Source organism: Fusarium phalaenopsidis, assembly GCF_050370095.1.
Source record: "Fusarium phalaenopsidis strain FUZ10S chromosome Unknown contig_32362, whole genome shotgun sequence".
Classification (NCBI taxonomy): Eukaryota; Fungi; Ascomycota; class Sordariomycetes; order Hypocreales; family Nectriaceae; genus Fusarium; species Fusarium phalaenopsidis.
In genome coordinates, this window is record NW_028145385.1 from 179,694 (window position 1) to 193,574 (window position 13,881).

Below are 13,881 nucleotides of genomic sequence, written 5' to 3' on the forward strand. Positions count from 1 at the left end.
ATTATGTTGATAAATTAGGCTAATGATTTTCAAACACCTCTTCACTCTAATGATATGAGATCAATGTATATTTACTCAGGCTTTCGGCCATACACAACCCGCTGCCGGTAAAAAGGATGAAACTTGCCCGAGCGGATCTCGCGGCGGAGTTGGGCGCAATATATCGAGACTTCCTCCTTAGACCAACCGAGAACCATGTTGGCCATGAAAAGTAAGTAGCCCTCGTAGTCTTGCTCGAGAGCAGCCTGAGAAAACTGGCCAATCTCCTTGAGACGAGGGTCCTCGGTCCAGCCGCCGATGGGTGCCTGAACCGAAGTGAGTGTTCAATCCTGATGTGAGAGAAAGTTGCTGGCTGGTGGTAAAGCTTACCTTGAAGTCCCAGACTTGAACGTCGACGAAGCCGGCCTCTTCCATGCCCTTCTTCTGGAGATCCTTATCCAGAATCTCAAATGTGCGGTTCAACTTTTTTCCTCCCGCGATAAAGAATTTCCCCCATTCATTAATAGCGCAGGTCTCAGTAACACTTCCATCATCACTTTCCATACGAGGGGAAGCTTCATAACTTTCAACCCAACCACCAGGCTTGCAAACTCTAAACGCTTCCTTAAACAGAGCAGACCAGTCACTGATGCTTCCATAGAGATAACGAACGTGTACGTAGTCGAAATATTTCGGGTCAAATGTCCATTCTTGGGTGCAGTCCTCGATTTCGCTTCTTCTGTCAGTTTGAACTGACGAGCTTGGAAGCTGATGCTCACAATTTAAGGTTTGCAGGAATCCAAGTGGGCTGAATCGGAGAGATGTCGGTTCCGATTACCTCGGCGTTGGGATACTGATCGGCGAAATCACTGACCTGGTCAGCTATGGCCGATGGGAAGACGAAAATGAGAGGGGGAGTGTTTACATAGCCCATATGCCTGTGATATTATCAGTTTAGGCCATTGCTGAAGTTTGGAAGAGATGCCTTACCGGTTCCAGTTCCAATATCGACAACTTTCTAAGGACTTGTCAGCAACGACAAGCATTGAAGGGCTAAACGCACTTTGTTATCATTTTTCAGCGGCGCAAGGTGAAGCTTGCCGTTCAGTGATAGTGAGAGAAGGTGATGACTGAACATGTCAGCTTGATTAGCTGCAACCAAACTTTGACGCACTTGATATCCATTGACTCATTGTGATGGTCGCCATTGGGCGTCCTAGAGGGCATTAACTAGTGGAGTCAAGACGTGGCCGGGAGCTTCTGTACCAATACTGGGCATTTCCCCTCTCGGAATGGTAGGTTCTTCCATGGATAGTTCGGTAGTGAAGAATGCTGGATGAGATTGAGTCGGTTGAACTGGCAGCATCATCTCCTACTGCCGAATCCTCTCCTGAGGCGTCCTTTCCTTTCATTAGCAGACGAGATAAGTGTAGATTTGGCGCGCCATACCCCTGCCCTCAAACTCGCCCAATTTTGGGCATGGTGGAAGTCTACAGGAGTCTCAGCAGGGTTAGTGTTGTCAGTAGAGGGGGGTGTCATGGCAAAGTATATGTTGGAGTAGATTCTACTGGAGGAGATGAAGATGAAGAGTCAAGGGAGCGGCGTAATCTCTAGATCTTCAGCTATTGCCGCAAATGCGGAGTCATGGGATTTGCATCCTGGCAATCTCCACCTCGATAGCATTGCAACCTCGTTAGAGATCCTTGTTTGAGGGAACATGCAGCTATTTCTCTGCATATACGTTATTCCACTATCAAAAGTAACGGAAGGCGGTGTCTCAGTGGAGCTTTGAGTGACAATGTAAGCACAAAAAAGATAAACCCGACTTGACTACGGTTAACTTGATCACCAACTTGGACATGGCTCTAAGTGGAATCTCTAAGAACTGGATAAGCCGTCGTGTGCCGCGCTTATTTGACCGAAAATATGTTCAGCGTTTGGAGTCAAGGTTTTGGAAAGGCATATAAGCTTCCACAATGCAGGATAAAAGAACCTTGGCTTGAAAAGTATGTTGAAGATTTTTCTATGACTGTATTAAAACATAGCAGTGTTCCTCTGCAGTCTCTTCTCACTCAACTTCATCATCAAAAACGTCCATCTCCGAGCTTCACCAAGTTTCATCAGAACGACACAAAATGGCATCTCCACGCAACGTGTGGCCACCTGCTCCCATCATATACATCAATGCCTTCCCTGGAACAGGCAAACTTACAATCGCCAAACACCTGGTCTCACTCTTTCAAACCGGGACTGTCAAGCTTGTTCACAACCATCTCCTCATCAACCCAGCAGATGCGGTCCTTGACCGTGATCAACCAGGCTATCAGAAACTTCGCCGCAAGATCCGTCGTGCCATCTTCAAGCCGCTCATCAAGAATGAGGCAACGTACTATAGTGCGTTTATTTTTACCGACTTCCAAACCGACAACGATCTTGGTATTAATACCAGCCTGGAATACATGACCTGCGCCGAGGAACGGCACTGCCAGTTTATCCCAATCACCCTTGTGTGCGATGAAGAGGTGAACCGGAAGCGGCTAGTCTCCGATGACCGCGCAAGTCACGGAAAGCTCGTGGATGTAGAGCTTGTGAGAAACTTCCGGAAGAATTCCAAGGTGGTCGGTTTCGAAGGGCATACCGACGGCTTTACTCTGGATGTCACCTACCTTTCATCAAAGGAAGCGGCCGCTAAGATAGCGCGTCACTTGGTAAAGGTCTCAATGGCGATGAGGGTGCGCGTAAAGGACACCGAGATCGCTACGGAAGAGGATATGGACCAAGATGAAAACGCTGTGCTTCTGGGCTTTACGCACTTTTAGTTGGGGGCGGGAACGTTGTAAGGGCTTGGAGGGGGGTGGCTATCGTTAAACGTTGCATTGTTCGAGGGCAGCCTAGCTATTATGATTACACCAAGAGTCTCGGTCAAATTAATGACTATTATGCACTTGTGCTATTAGTTGAGTCAGGCGTTATATCAATCATCAAAGGTGAAGCAAGGATCATATTTTCGTGAAGCAGCTTAACACGCAATGCAAATATCAACTGATAAGATTTCCTTTCTCGCCCACAGTCCTTAGTAGTTACCTCCTTAACCCAGGCTATTATAGACTAGGCCTAGCAAGGGTATTTAGAGGACTTCTTAACTGTGCCTTTGTATACTTTGTCTAGTTTAATCAACCGTGACCCTTTGTAGAGTGGTCTTATCCTCGTCGGCTTAACATATTACTCGTGAGTCTTAAGACACACAGTTGACCCAAGGCCATAGCAAAGTCTCTATTGCTATGTGTTCCCTTCTCTCAACACTGCTCTCAAAAAACGTTTAACCACGTAACTAGCCTTCTAACTCTTCGCCTTTCCTTTTGCGTGCGACTCGAGTCTGACTGACTTGTTCGCAGCTCGTTCCAGTCGCTGCGTAGCACGCTCGCGCACAGCTCCAATGTATTTTCAAGCGCAGTCAGCGGTGCGTCCTGCAACGCTCTTTGAAATACCAAGAGTTTGTCCTGTAGAGCCAGCATGGCCGCTCTGGCAATCGAGATTTCCTCCTTGGCTTCGCTCGTGTCACTGTAGAAATAAGTCGACCCCGGCTTGCTGAGATCAAAGAGGTTCGACGAGAGCCGACTAAAGATGATCCTCCAACTCACTACTGCCCCTAGCTTCTCCCTAGGATGCTTATCTAGGATGCTTTCGCCATAAACCGAAACGGCTATATTGTTAAGCGTCTCTAGCAGCATACTGAGGCTGTGTTCGGTCGTCCTCAATATCATGACGGTCTTGTCTAGGGTTTCAGATATCGAGTCCGCCATTGGAACCAACACCTGGCGAACCTTTTTGTCTGTTCTCCGGCTGTTTGTTGTCGTATGAGCTCCTATGAGTCGGTAGTAGAAAGAGGGCTGAGGAGGTATCATTCCCTCCAGCTGAGACATGGCTACCTCGATTGTCTTCTCAACCTCGGCGATTAAGCGATCGGTGACCAGGTATGTCTCGACGACTCCATCGACTGCACTGCATGAGTAGTCCCAGTATCTTTCAACAGATGAGCGGTCGTCTAGAGGATCAATCAAAGCCCCGACAAGAGGCTCCATCAGTTGCAGTTCGTAAGGCAAATTGCACCTTTCAGAAAAACGGGTTTGTACCTCGCCAAGGCTTCGGCCGATCCGAAGTTTCTTCAGCATCTCGTGCAAAGGAGCCGAAAGAGGTGGCGCCCTGGAAGCTTGCACTAGTTCAGATCCAGGCAATCCAGGTGTAGAGCTGCCGCGGAGAAACCATGCAATCCACACAAGAGTGAAGCCGAGCAACCACCACCAATGGGTGGGTGTCCAGTTCGACTGAATCGACTTAAACATGCGACTTATCGGCGCTGGGGCTGTGGACTGAACGAAATCGTTGATCCACTTAACAAATGACTTGGCGTTCTCCGGCCGCCCTACGCCAGGGTCTGCTTGCTTTTCTGCTTTCTCATGGGCTCCATACCGCTCCCGGGCGCGCTGTTGTTTTTTTTGTCGGCGCTGCTCGTCCTGACGACGTTGCTCATCTCTCTGTCGCTGTTCCTCTTGTTGACGTCGTGCCTGTTCCTCTCTCTGTTGTTGTTGCTCCCGCTCTTGTTCTTCTTCGCGCCGACGTTGATCCTCCTGTTGTTGGCGTTGCCTCTCATGTTGCTGCTGCCGCTTCTTCTGCTGCCGTTCAGCACGACGTCGTCTTTCTTGCTCCTCTTTCTTGTGAGCATCAGCCCGTGCATGTGCGGCCTGTTCCTCAGCTTCTCTGGCCTTACGGGCCGCTGTATCCCCGCTACGCCTAGCCCTCCCTTCGTTGTACTCTTTGCGTTTCTTATCATCAGATAGAATGTCAAAAGCATGTTGAATCTGAACAGCTGTTAGGCCCGTAACCTAGTGGTCGCGAAGGTGACATACCTTCTGGAACCTTGCAGTGGCATCTTTGTCACCCGGGTTCTTATCAGGATGATGCTTCAGTGCCAGACGTTTGTAGTTTGCTTTGACTGCCAGTTTGATGGTCGCCTCATCCACCGAGTCGTCGATTTCCAGAATACGATAGTAGTCGGTGTCGTCCATTTCTACTCAAGAGGAGAAGTGAAGAAATTGTACCCGTGTCTCAACGTCAGCTGAGTCATTTTTGATCGGTTTTTTCTGCATACCTTGTTTTTATTGGAGAGATATCGTGGACCAAAAAAGTGGCGTTTGATATGTATGCTACCCCTGTCCTACAGTCTTTAGCTTTCTCCGCCACTATAATTCTTCGCCTTACAGCCTATGTAAAAGCGGCGATGCGTCGCGTCGATAGTCTTATTGCAAAATAATAACTAAGGATATACGAACAGACATGTGCTGGTCTCTCTTAAAGCAGATGGGCCTTTTCGTGCAGAAAGAGTTGAGGGCTCACGAAGTTGTCTACCACTTCTACTCTCCAACCCAATGCTTTTCCATGTACTCACGCACTCCCATAGGCTGCACTTCAGGACAAAGCTCATTGCCTACGGGTTTCAAGACCATCTCATCGTCTAGATCGCGGGTGTAGGCGAGTTTAAACTCTGTCCACAACTGCGCCATGTAGTCGTGGGGCGCAATTTCTGATAGCCTCTTCTTGAGATAAGCCCGCGTGAGTTGATTCACCAGAAACTTCTTTCCGGTAACGGCTTCTGCATGTGCGAGAAGTTCACCCATGGTGAGGGTCTCACCAGCCATGCTCATGGATTCATCCCACTTTGGCAACTCGAGGGATGCCACAAAGAATCTGCCCACGTCTCTCATCGTTGTCATGGTGACCCTGGGCCAGGAGCCGTCATCTTTGACAGGAATCTCCGCGATGCCGTTGCGAAGCCCGAGAAGGAAGGCGCCGGAGCCATCTGCCAAGTCGCCTTGTCTCAGCAAACCCTGACACGCCTCGTCCTCGCCAGCCATGTATCCATTTCCCGCCGACATCAGCTGCAGAGCTGTATCATCGGCCACTTTTAAAGGGTTTGGGTAGATTCCATGACCGATATAGTTTGTGTAAGATCCTGAGTTGAACTTTGCACATTCAATCTCGTTCTTAAACTTCAAGCATTCGTCCCAAACACCATCGAAAAACGGTCTGGTGGTCTGAATGTTTTCCTGCCCCTTCGGACCAAAACCCCACTGCGCCGGTGCAAACCGTTTGCAGCCCTGCCGAACGGCAGCATGCAAGAGATTCTTTTGTATTTGTGCCTGGGTTCCATCGATCGCCGAAGTGACCGAGGCAACTGTATGAACACCTTTCAAGGCTTCGGCCAAAGATTCGATGGAGAGGTAATCGACGGCGCGGACCTGGGTAAGTGCGCCGTGTTTGTCGATGGCGCGGAGCCAGAGAGGAACTTTTTCGGATCGAGAGAGTATGACTGCGTTCCACAATGAGTGGCGTTGAGAGGATAGGAGAGCAGTGACAATGGCTCGACCGAGGCCGGAGGAGGTACCACCAGCGATGGCTAGAGTGGGCATAATGCCAGCGCTGAGGGTACTTTTCAATGCGGATAACGGAAAGGAAAAGTCAAGTGGAAGGTTATTAGACTGAAAAAACAAAGTAGGAAACCATTTTGAGGAGGACTTCACTTCTTATACAGCAAGATATTACCGACTCAAGCCCATTCAGGCCAGCGGAGATCGTCAGGTCAGCCACGGACCGAGATTGGTTTCTTCGTAGTTACTACCACTAATAATAGCAGCTGGGTGGCTCTCACTGACTTAAAGTAGGCTTGACCTCTCTCCCGGAGCCTCCGCGGAATTCATACCCGGGGGTCCGGAGACCCCGAATGCCGGCGCTGGCCCCATCAGCAACCAGGGGTCAACAGGGTGTCAGCAGCCAGAATCGTTGAATAAAGAAGGCCTGGCCTCCTCTTCATGAACGCACAAGTGTTTGCTACCCTAAAAAAGAAGGCAACTAATAAGCGTCTGCCTCAAGATCGCACGCATTGGAAGGGAGCTCGAATTTTTGGGCAAGAAACGGGGAGCAATCAAGATGAATATTTGCCTACTGCAAATATCAGCTTTGGAATAGTGTTACGTAAGCCCCTCCCGCTGATTGGTCGCGCACAGACCTGCCTGTGGTCCGCGCGGTCATGCTTATAAACGGCTTTGTGCCGCTTCCCCTTTATAGAAATCAAGGCTCTTTATTACTCCTCTTTCGTATGCTCGGTCGGTGCAGCAATAGCTGTTAGTCACAGTTATGAGCCCGGGTAGGAGCGTTCCTAGTAACTTCCACTGCTTACTTTCTCATTGAAATCATCATTACTCTCGACAAACGCTATTATCGTCGTCCTCGATCCAACCGACCGCCTTAAGCATACAAATCGCGCATATACACGCAACCCCTTTTCCACTGCTCGACCTAGCAATCATGACGCTCGTGGCTGCTTCAAACCCGTCAACAGCCGTGAGGCTAGACACTCAACGAGACTGGTCCCTATGGATTATGTCACTAGAGCTTGAAGCCCGAGCATACCATCTATGGGAGCAAATCGACCCCGCGAAGCCCGACGCCGCTGGTGATCTCAACCCCGTGCCGAAGCTAGAACCCTATGAGGTCTACTCCAATAGGAGGTTGAAAGAACACCACGAGCGGGAACTGACCAATGCTTCGCGCAGAGCAGCGGGAGGGCTCGCAGCTGCTCAGGCTCCGGCTGCCCGAGCTACCCCAACGTCAGATGAAATCGCCAGGGACTATCAGTTGGAAATCGCAAGCTACTCAGAACTCCGCAAAGGTCACAAGGAAATCAGCACCAAGCACAGCACGCTGATGTCTTTTATTACCAAATCAGTGAACCCAGCCATCCTGAGCTCGGTGACGAAGGAGCTTGTGACCTCGAACCCCGACGGCTATTCTGTGCGCCAACTGATCAGAGCCCTGCAGGCGCAGCTCGCACCGAGCAGCCTGACAACCCACCAGGAAGCTATCAAAAGGTACGAGCAGGTCCTGAAGGAGGCCGGCAAGGCCCGTCAAGACCCGCACGCCTGGATCAGGGACTGGAACCAAGCTTACGCGATCGCCCGCGCACACGACATACCCGAGATAATCGGTGTTTCAGGCAAACAGCGCTTCCTACAGGCTGTTGAGGTGAAGCTAGCTCCTGAGTGGGCAAGATGGAAGCAGTGGCAGCTCATCGAGGAGCCAGATAAAAAGCAGACCCTCCTCGAACTCGCCGGCATCCTAAGCGCAGTGATCACCCAAAACAACCCTTCGGTGCTCAGTGGCGTATATGCTACGTTGCCGATGGCCACGGGATCAATGCAGCAAGGGAAGAACGCCGCTGGCAAGAGCACGAGTAAGAACTGCCCTTGTAAGCGCCCAAAGCACCCATGGAAGCCTGAGCAGTGCGCCTATTTGGAAAAAGGCAGTCACCGGCCACACCTCTCACATGACCAACCTTACGGAAGATGGTATCCTCGCCATCAAGGCCGAGTTGGATAAGCCCCATTGGGCTTGGCTGAAAGAAAAACTAGCTAAGAAAGGCTGGTTCACTGCTGCTCCTAGCAAAGGAGGCCTTGTCAACTACCCAGATCATCCACACATCTCTACAATCATTATCCCTGAGATCCTCTACGAAGCGGAACACTCAGTCGTGATGTATACAGCGCGTGGAACGCCTCTTCATCCGCTTGCTGAGAGCACCCTCCTAGATAACTGTGGAGCAACCCATCTGGTGAACAGCCCAGACCGTCTGGAGCCGGGATCCTTTGTGCCTTCAGAGGGATATGTCGAAGCGGGTACCTCGAAGTTTAGGATCATTGGAAAGGGCACTCGCGTGCTGCACCGAGTGCTGAACGGGCCGACCGGAGAACGGGACCGCTCCCTGACGCTTACGAATGTCGTGGTGGTAGAGGGCTTCCACACCAATATTATCTCCGAAGCCCTTCTTCACGAACGGACTGGGATTTGGTACTCTGGTTTTGACTGCTCACTGCGATGGGGACCACCTGAGCAGAGCGTGGTAATGGCCCAGTTGCAGCGCCGGTACAACCTTACCTTCTTTCAATATAAGCCTCTTTCCTCTTGCTCTTCTGAACCTGATCCGGTGCATGAGAATGCTCTTCCAAGCAACAACGAAGCTATCTTCACCGTTGTGAGCAGTGCACGGCGCTTCAGGCGCTTTAGACCATCGAGAGAACCCCCTCGCCCTAGGCTAGACTCCGAGAACCTATGGCACCTTCGTACAGGGCACCTAGGGAAGGCTGCCACCGAGCAACTTATACATAAAGCTAGGAACGTTCGAATCAAGGGCGTTACTAGGCTTGAGTGTGAGAGCTGTGCGCTAACCTACGCGCAGCAAGTGGTGAGCAGGAGACCCTCGGAGCACCGCTCACCGAGGCCCTTTTGGCGAGTACTATGGGATCTTCAAGACTACGAGCGAGGTTATAATGGAGCGAGGTGGCTTCTAGTGATCAAGGACGAATACAGCGGCTGGTTGAAAGCTATACCTCTCCAAACCAAGGAGGGCCCGGCTATAACCAATGCTCTATTTTACCTTGACCGCTGGGTGAGACGACAATTCGGCCTGTATATCTGCGTGTTCAAGTGCGACAACGAGCGTGCTGTGATACACCAATCAGAGAATACCGACTTCCAACGCTCATCCCGTGAGGAAGGAATAGTCATAGAGACCCCTCCTACCAACACTCACGAGTCGAACGGCGGAATTGAGATAGCAGGGAAAATAGTGACTGGCAAATCCAATGTGATGCTCAACAGCGCAGGCTTACCGCATGAGCTGTGGCCTGAGAGCACACAAGCTGCCGTCTATCTGCTCAACATGAGTCCGAGCCAGAAGCACGATTGGTCATCACCACAAGAGGTGCTTGACCAGTGGTTCCGGACTAATGCTCCTTTGCCAATAAGAGAGCATACAGCAGATCTTTCCCCTGATTGGAGTGGTATCTACGCTTATGGTTGCCGTGCGTACCCCCTGGACAAGGACAGGGAGGCAAATAAGCACAGGAGAGGCTTTAAGACGAGCCCCAGAGGACACATAGGGTACTTAGTGGGCTACAAAGCGCGCAACTTGTATCGGATATGGGTTCCTCGACTTGAGAAGGTCATACTCACACGGAATGTCCGCTTCAACGAACACGTCTTCTACAAACCCATGGAGGAGAGCGCGATCGAGCAGACAAACCAAGAGTTGAATGAGTGGATCGTCGTTTTCAACGAAGACGACAGCGATGAGGACGAAATCGCACAACTGACCCCTCAAGAAATCACGTCACCGGCTTTGAACTCGGGGGTGACAGCGCTAGACCCGCTACAGAGCAGTGAACCTGCCTCTATGAGCGCGGAAAAGCAGCCCGAACCCGAGCATGCACCAGTTCAAGCGCCGATAGGACTTCAAACGCCGAGACAGACGCCGGAGCCCTCGGCCCAGCTCCAGCAAAGTCAGAGCGATGCTCAACCGAGCACACCAACGGCAGAGCTACAAGAGGTTATCTCTGTACGACTAGGCACACCGATCCCTGGCGACACGAGTGTGAACACACCGGAAACAGCCACGGACGAACCAACAGATGCTCACCGAGCACAACAAGACATATTGAATGATCAGACACCGACAGAGGCAACAGCTGAGCCTGCTGAGGATGCTGACACTCAATAGCAACAACAGTTGCGCCAACCTACGCCCTCACAAGCACGCGGAGGTAGGCGCCAACGCGGAAGAGCTCGCCAGACAGCCGAACCTACGCGCAGAAGTGCGAGACAAAGCAGTAGACGAGCTCAAGGCCTGGAAACAAGGTCTGACCCGCAAACCCATACTCCGTCGAGAAACCCGTTCCACAGCCTACTCTTGACTGATCACCACGAAGAGGATGAGGAATGGTATGATCATCGGAGCATACAAACGACATACGGAGTCTTCTTGGCAGCTCTCAAAGGAGAGTCCCCGGCGAAGTCAGCACTCAAGCCCTCTTACACTTCGCTAAAGCAGAAGGGTAAGCAGGTAGTTGCACCGCACCGGGATGAGCTCCCGCCAGAGCCTAAGACATGGACTCAAGTCCAAAACCTCGCAGAACCAGTCCGTAGCTTGTTTATCAAGGCAGCGAACCTGGAGGTGGATACACTGCGTGCTAAGCGCACATGGAGAGAGATTCAACGCTCAGAAGCAAAGTCAAAGGTGCTGCCGGTCAAGTGGGTGTTCACCTACAAGTTTGATAAGGCAGGATACCTTGAAAGGTGCAAGGCACGCCTATGTGTCTGCGGCAACTTTCAAGAAGGCGCTACAGCCGATAACACGTACGCCGCGACCCTTGCTGCGCGCTCTTTCCGACTCATGATAGCTTTGGCTGCTCGGTTCGACCTGGAGATCGAGCAGCTAGACATCAAGAACGCCTTCGTCAACGCCGTCAGAGGAAAAGATGAAGACCCCGTAACCTGTGAGCTACCCCAGGGTTTCAAGCAGAACGGGATGTGTATAGAGCTCGACCGAGCACTGTACGGCCTGAGGGACTCGCCAAAGCTATGGTTTGACACCTTCTCTAAGACCTTGAGGCATCTTGGTATGGAATCGAGCAAGGAGGGCCGTGCTTATTCTATACGCCGGCTAGGGATACATACCTCGTGTTCTTTGTAGATGACATCCTCGTCTTCTATCACAGGAACAATGCTTCCTCTGCTCACGAGATCATTCAAGGGATCAAGGCAACCTACGAACTATCAGAAAAGGGAGAGGCAGAATGGTTTCTCGGCATAAGGATCGCTCGTGACCGCACCAAGCACACGATTGACATTTGCCATGATTCCTATATTGAAAAGATAGCAGCGAAATTCGGGGCAACTGCTCAGAATACCTTTCCTGCTATACCAATCCCTGTGACAGAGTTCAAGAAGAGAACAGACCAAGCTACACCTCAGGAGATCAGAATCTATCAAGAAAAGGTCGGTTCTGTGCTCTACACAGCAATCATGGTGAGGCCTGATGCGGCATTTGCTGCGTCAACGTTATCAAGGTTTCTCACCAACCCGAGTGATGAACATCAGAAAGCTGCAGACCAAGCTATCCGCTACCTGTATATTACTCGGCACTGCTCTATTCGCTATGGACAGAGCAGTGAAATAGGGATTATGGTGATTGCAAGCGACGCTTCCTTTGCTGATGACCCTGACACGAGAAGATCATCACAAGGCCACCTTATCAGTCTTTTCGGTGGGCTGATAACGTGGAAGGCGAGCAGGCAAGCAACAGTCACTACGTCCACCACCGAAGCTGAGCTGCTTGCTTTGGAACAAACCGCGAAGGAAACCATGAGTCTCAAGCGCCTTTTTCACGAGCTTCAGTTCGACCCTGAGATTCCATGGGACATACGATGTGATAATCAGCAGACGATTCGTCTAGTGATTGGTGAGAGCACACGATTAGCTACTCGCCTGCGCCATGTAGATATACATCACATGTGGCTAAGGCAAGAAGTTGAGAAGAAGTCGTTCACAGTCACATACCTTCCAACGGCTCGAATGCCAGCAGATGGGCTTACAAAGGCCCTTCTAAGGCAGAAGTTTGAGCGATTCCGAGCACAGCTTAACATGTTCAATTCGCACAAAGCACAAAAGTAGTTGGGCACCGTTCAACGTTATCAATTCACTAAGTCAAAACCAGCTGACTACCTTGGTTGCGCATAAAACAACAAACACCGCACATCAACTATGAATCCACTGCTTTATAGCGCTTAGGGCTGAGAGTTGCCTTGCATAGCCTGTTGCACCTGCTGGGAGATCATCTGCGAAACCACAGCGCCAAGCCCATCACCAGCAGCACCAGAACCACCGGCAACGGCTCCCTGAGCGGGGGTTGCGTAGGCAGACGGCTCGAAAAAGTTGTGGATATCCTCGTCCTCGTCCAGGAGATCGAGGACCATGCGCATCGCGGGCTTCAGACGTTTTTCGAACTGCTCACTTAGTCAAAACTGAGCATAGAACAAGCCTTCTAATGCTGACTTACCTTATGCTCGCGAAGGTCGTCCTCAGACCAAACATAAGGATCGTTGGGATCCTCCTCATCCTCCAGGGGGATGTTATCCTCGCAGTACTGCGCGGCGATGACATACCGCTTGGCGAGGGGGGCGAGGGCAGCGCGGCTAAGCACAATATCAGCTTTATCATGCTCGGAAAAGTAAGAAGGGAGATAAAACGTACCAAGGATCACATGCATGGCCGCCATCAAAGCAGCTATGGCACCGGTTGGACAAGCCGTACACGGAGAAACAGCTCACAGAACCACGTTTTCCACTGATCACCCCACGGATGCAATTCTCGCAGGGAGGGTCAAGGGCTTCGGGCTTCCAGCCCGGGGGAGGGTTTCGTGCTGTGTAGCGCACAGCAGGGCCACTGGCGGCAGCGGAGGAGGCGACAACATTCTTTTTCGCGGCGGCATTCTTGGCATTCTATTCAATGCAAGTTAGCGAAGACGACAAAACAAATACTGCTCACACTTACGCGCTTAGAGCGGCGGGCTTGGGCACCACCCGAGGGGCGCTTCTTCGCGGCGGCGGACTTAGAGAGAGCCTACAAAAGCTATGTGAGCAGTGCAACGACGAAGGAATGATCGATGACGGCGGAACAGAGCATACACACCATACTGCTGTTGTTGTTGGAGAGAAGATGAGAAGAAGAAGAGGTTGTTGTTGATGTGAAGTGTTGAAGTCAGAATCCGTGAATCTCGGCAGGGCCTTTTTTATCACTTCACAGAGCGCCCAAAGAGGTGATTTGGTGCGTGTTTACGGTCACAATAGCTCTTCGAGCTCTCTCTTTGTCATTTACTGTTTTTGGGAATTTCCTTTGTTTGCAGCCTGTGAGGCTATTCACATTCCAAATTGGGAACATTTCAACGGCTTTATCAGCGCGTTGAAATGGGGGGTGTGTTACGTAAGCCCCTCCCGCTGATTGGTCGCGCACAGA

General features: G+C 51.1%; 5 protein-coding genes across 5 annotated transcripts; 2 read left to right on the plus strand and 3 right to left on the minus strand.

Moving 5' to 3' along the window:
- Nucleotides 1–71: 71 nt before the first annotated feature.
- On the minus strand, nucleotides 72–462 carry LRP88_14477 (uncharacterized protein; the record flags this gene model as incomplete). The annotated part of the gene is made up of 2 exons (XM_083250821.1): nucleotides 72–305; nucleotides 370–462. 2 exons carry the CDS (start codon nucleotides 460–462, stop codon nucleotides 72–74), a joined length of 327 nt encoding a protein of 108 aa, XP_083093453.1.
- Nucleotides 463–2,114: 1,652 nt separating this feature from the next.
- LRP88_14478 (uncharacterized protein) lies at nucleotides 2,115–2,798 on the plus strand (the record flags this gene model as incomplete). Its single annotated transcript, XM_083250822.1, has 1 exon — nucleotides 2,115–2,798. The coding sequence occupies one exon, from the start codon at nucleotides 2,115–2,117 to the stop codon at nucleotides 2,796–2,798; it is 684 nt and encodes a 227-aa protein (XP_083093454.1).
- Nucleotides 2,799–5,390: 2,592 nt separating this feature from the next.
- On the minus strand, nucleotides 5,391–6,446 carry LRP88_14479 (uncharacterized protein; the record flags this gene model as incomplete). Its single annotated transcript, XM_083250823.1, has 1 exon — nucleotides 5,391–6,446. One exon carries the CDS (start codon nucleotides 6,444–6,446, stop codon nucleotides 5,391–5,393), a length of 1,056 nt encoding a protein of 351 aa, XP_083093455.1.
- An 895-nt stretch (nucleotides 6,447–7,341) lies between these two features.
- Nucleotides 7,342–12,540, plus strand: LRP88_14480 (Ty1/Copia family ribonuclease HI; the record flags this gene model as incomplete). Its single annotated transcript, XM_083250824.1, has 5 exons — nucleotides 7,342–8,281; nucleotides 8,340–9,064; nucleotides 9,269–10,426; nucleotides 10,799–11,486; nucleotides 11,561–12,540. 5 exons carry the CDS (start codon nucleotides 7,342–7,344, stop codon nucleotides 12,538–12,540), a joined length of 4,491 nt encoding a protein of 1,496 aa, XP_083093456.1.
- Nucleotides 12,541–12,653: 113 nt separating this feature from the next.
- LRP88_14481 (uncharacterized protein) lies at nucleotides 12,654–13,560 on the minus strand (the record flags this gene model as incomplete). Its single annotated transcript, XM_083250825.1, has 5 exons — nucleotides 12,654–12,872; nucleotides 12,926–13,061; nucleotides 13,120–13,367; nucleotides 13,420–13,488; nucleotides 13,558–13,560. 5 exons carry the CDS (start codon nucleotides 13,558–13,560, stop codon nucleotides 12,654–12,656), a joined length of 675 nt encoding a protein of 224 aa, XP_083093457.1.
- Between the last annotated feature and the right edge of the window lie 321 nt (nucleotides 13,561–13,881).